Source organism: Sardina pilchardus, chromosome 24, assembly GCF_963854185.1.
Source record: "Sardina pilchardus chromosome 24, fSarPil1.1, whole genome shotgun sequence".
NCBI classification, from domain to species: Eukaryota; Metazoa; Chordata; class Actinopteri; order Clupeiformes; family Clupeidae; genus Sardina; species Sardina pilchardus.
In genome coordinates, this window is record NC_085017.1 from 5,424,569 (window position 1) to 5,427,068 (window position 2,500).

General features: G+C 43.4%; 1 protein-coding gene across 1 annotated transcript in view; it reads right to left on the reverse strand.

Moving 5' to 3' along the window:
- The window catches only part of csmd2 (CUB and Sushi multiple domains 2), a 398,565-nt gene that overhangs the window by 48,268 nt on the left and 347,797 nt on the right, over window positions 1-2,500 (reverse strand). Inside the window, 1 exon segment of the mRNA XM_062529179.1 lies at window positions 920-1,066. Coding sequence (XP_062385163.1) covers window positions 920-1,066 — 147 coding nt within the window.

The window sequence follows — 2,500 nt, forward strand, 5'->3', positions numbered from 1 at the left end:
GTCTCTCTGTCTGTCTGTCTGCATGATTTAGATGTCTGTGTTGTATGCACGGTTAACACTGGCAGGCTACAGGTAACAATATTTAACACTTGTTAAATATGTCCTGCAACTGTCCATAGAAACAATGGATAAAATCCACTGTGTAGCATTGAACACTGTATTTAGATTTGAATATAGTATGTAGCATAGTAGCACCAGTAGCCTAATTATTATTCTCCCTGTTTCATAAAGATCTCTAGACCAGTGATGTATACCCATCTGCTCTGCTGTTTACATTCAAATGAAATCTGATCAAAAAGTGAGTCGACATGTTTGCGTACCAGTGTATATTTTAAGTTGTTTACATGGACAACTCCCCCCCAAAGGATGACTGGAGTCCACGTCTGTATAATTGTTGCTGTTTTGGGAAGTATTTCTCATGCAAGAGTCATGCAACGCAATGAAACCATTTTAATTGCCATTTCTACATTAGTGAAACAGTCCTCTGACGTGCATGTTTTCACTGAGAACATATTGTGAACAATGTTTGCATTGAAAACTCTGCCTACTTTATACATGTGCAATAGCCGCAGTAATGATGATGATAATCTCATGTCTCCATTAAAATAGATGTTTGGGCCCTTAGACATGAGCAGGGAAACAGGGAGTAGTGTGTGTGCATGTGTGTGTGTGTGTGTGTGTGTGTGTGTGTGTGTGTGTGTGTGTGTGTGTGTGTGTGTGTGTGTGTGTGTGTGTGTGTGTGTGTGTGTGTGTCTTTGTGCACCAGCATAGCATATTCTGAAGCATGTGTTATGTACTGTATGTGTGTGTGTGTGTGTGCACGTGTGTGCCCATCTGAGTAGCGTATCCTGAAGCCTTTGTGTCTGGAGGTGTGTGTGTGTGTGTGTGTGTGTGTGTGTGTGTGTGTGTGTGCACTCACCTGAGTAGCGTATCCTGAAGCCTTTGTGTCTGGAGGTGTGGTCGAAGGACCAGTGCAGGTACACCTTGTTAGAGGAGCTGGTGATGCTGAGAGGGGACGTGTAGTTTCCACTCAACGTGATCAGCAGTGGACTCTGCCTGGACGGACCTGCAGAGGAGAAGAGAGGAGATGAGAGGAGATGAGAGGAGAGGAGAGAAGAGGAGAGGAGAGGAGAGGAGAGAAGAGGAGAGGAGAGGAGAGGAGAGGAGAGGAGAGGAGAGGAGAGGAGATGAGAGGAGTGGAGGAGAAAAAAGAGAGAATCCATTTGTGGATGTATCATTTCCTTGTATACACACAGACACACACACACACACACACACACACACACACACACACACACACACACACACACACACACACACACACACACAGACACTTCAGTAACACACGCTGGGCCCAAATGACATTCAAATGTACACAGACCATGCTATAGCATCTCTGCCATCACTGTGGCAACAAGGCCACCTCGTGTGTGATCACACTGGCGCACCCTTCTGTCGCCATGCCGACAGCTTGATGTCCCATAATGTTTGTACTTTCCCCTCCTTTAACTCCTCACAGATCAGATGGCACACACACACACCACTACATTTACACACTAACACTCCTCTCTACACACATACACCACTACATGTACACACTAACACTCCTACTGCACACGCACACCACTACATTAACACTCCTACTGCACACACACACACACACACACTACATTTACACACTAACACTCCTACTGCACACACACACACTCCTCTGTGTACACACTGTAAAGTCTGCAGTTTAACACTCCTGTATGCACACAGGATTACAGTCAGTTTAACGTCTGCAGTTTAAAGGTGACATAGAATGGAAATATTTTTTTTTCTTGGTTTTCACGAATTATGAGAGGTTGTGCATAAACAAAGAGCTATCATGAACATGAGGCATGGCTGTGCCCTCCTTCATATTAAAATCTTGAACTTAGAAATAGACACTAAAAAATGGGTGATTCAGCAAAACTGCTTGCTTGTGATGTCAGACATCGCAAAGCCATTGAAGTTCAATTGGGATTGCCAAAGAGGGCGCCATTTAGTCAAACGGACCATTTCAATACCCAGCCTAAATATATGGTTTTATTTAGTCTCAAATTGCAATTGAGTTAATTTTTTTAAATCAAAGTTGAATATATACAATGTTAACATCAGAGAACACAGTGCAATACTCAATTCATCCATTCTATGTCCTCTTTAACACTCCTGTACTGTATGCACACAGGACTCCAGTCAGGTGTGCACACACTGCACATTCACAGATTTACTTTTCTCATATATATACATATATATATATCTTTTCTATCTTTCCATGTCCATAACCCTCCCTCTATCCCTCTGTCTAATTCTTGGACATTGATCTTGCTCTCCCTACCCTCTCTATCCTCACATCTCTATCTTTCTCTCCTCTTTCTCGCTGTCTCTCTCTCACACCTTTTCCCTCTGTTCCCCCTCCCTCTCTCCCTATCTCTCTCTCTCACACCTTTTCTTTCTGTACCCCCTTTCCCTCTCT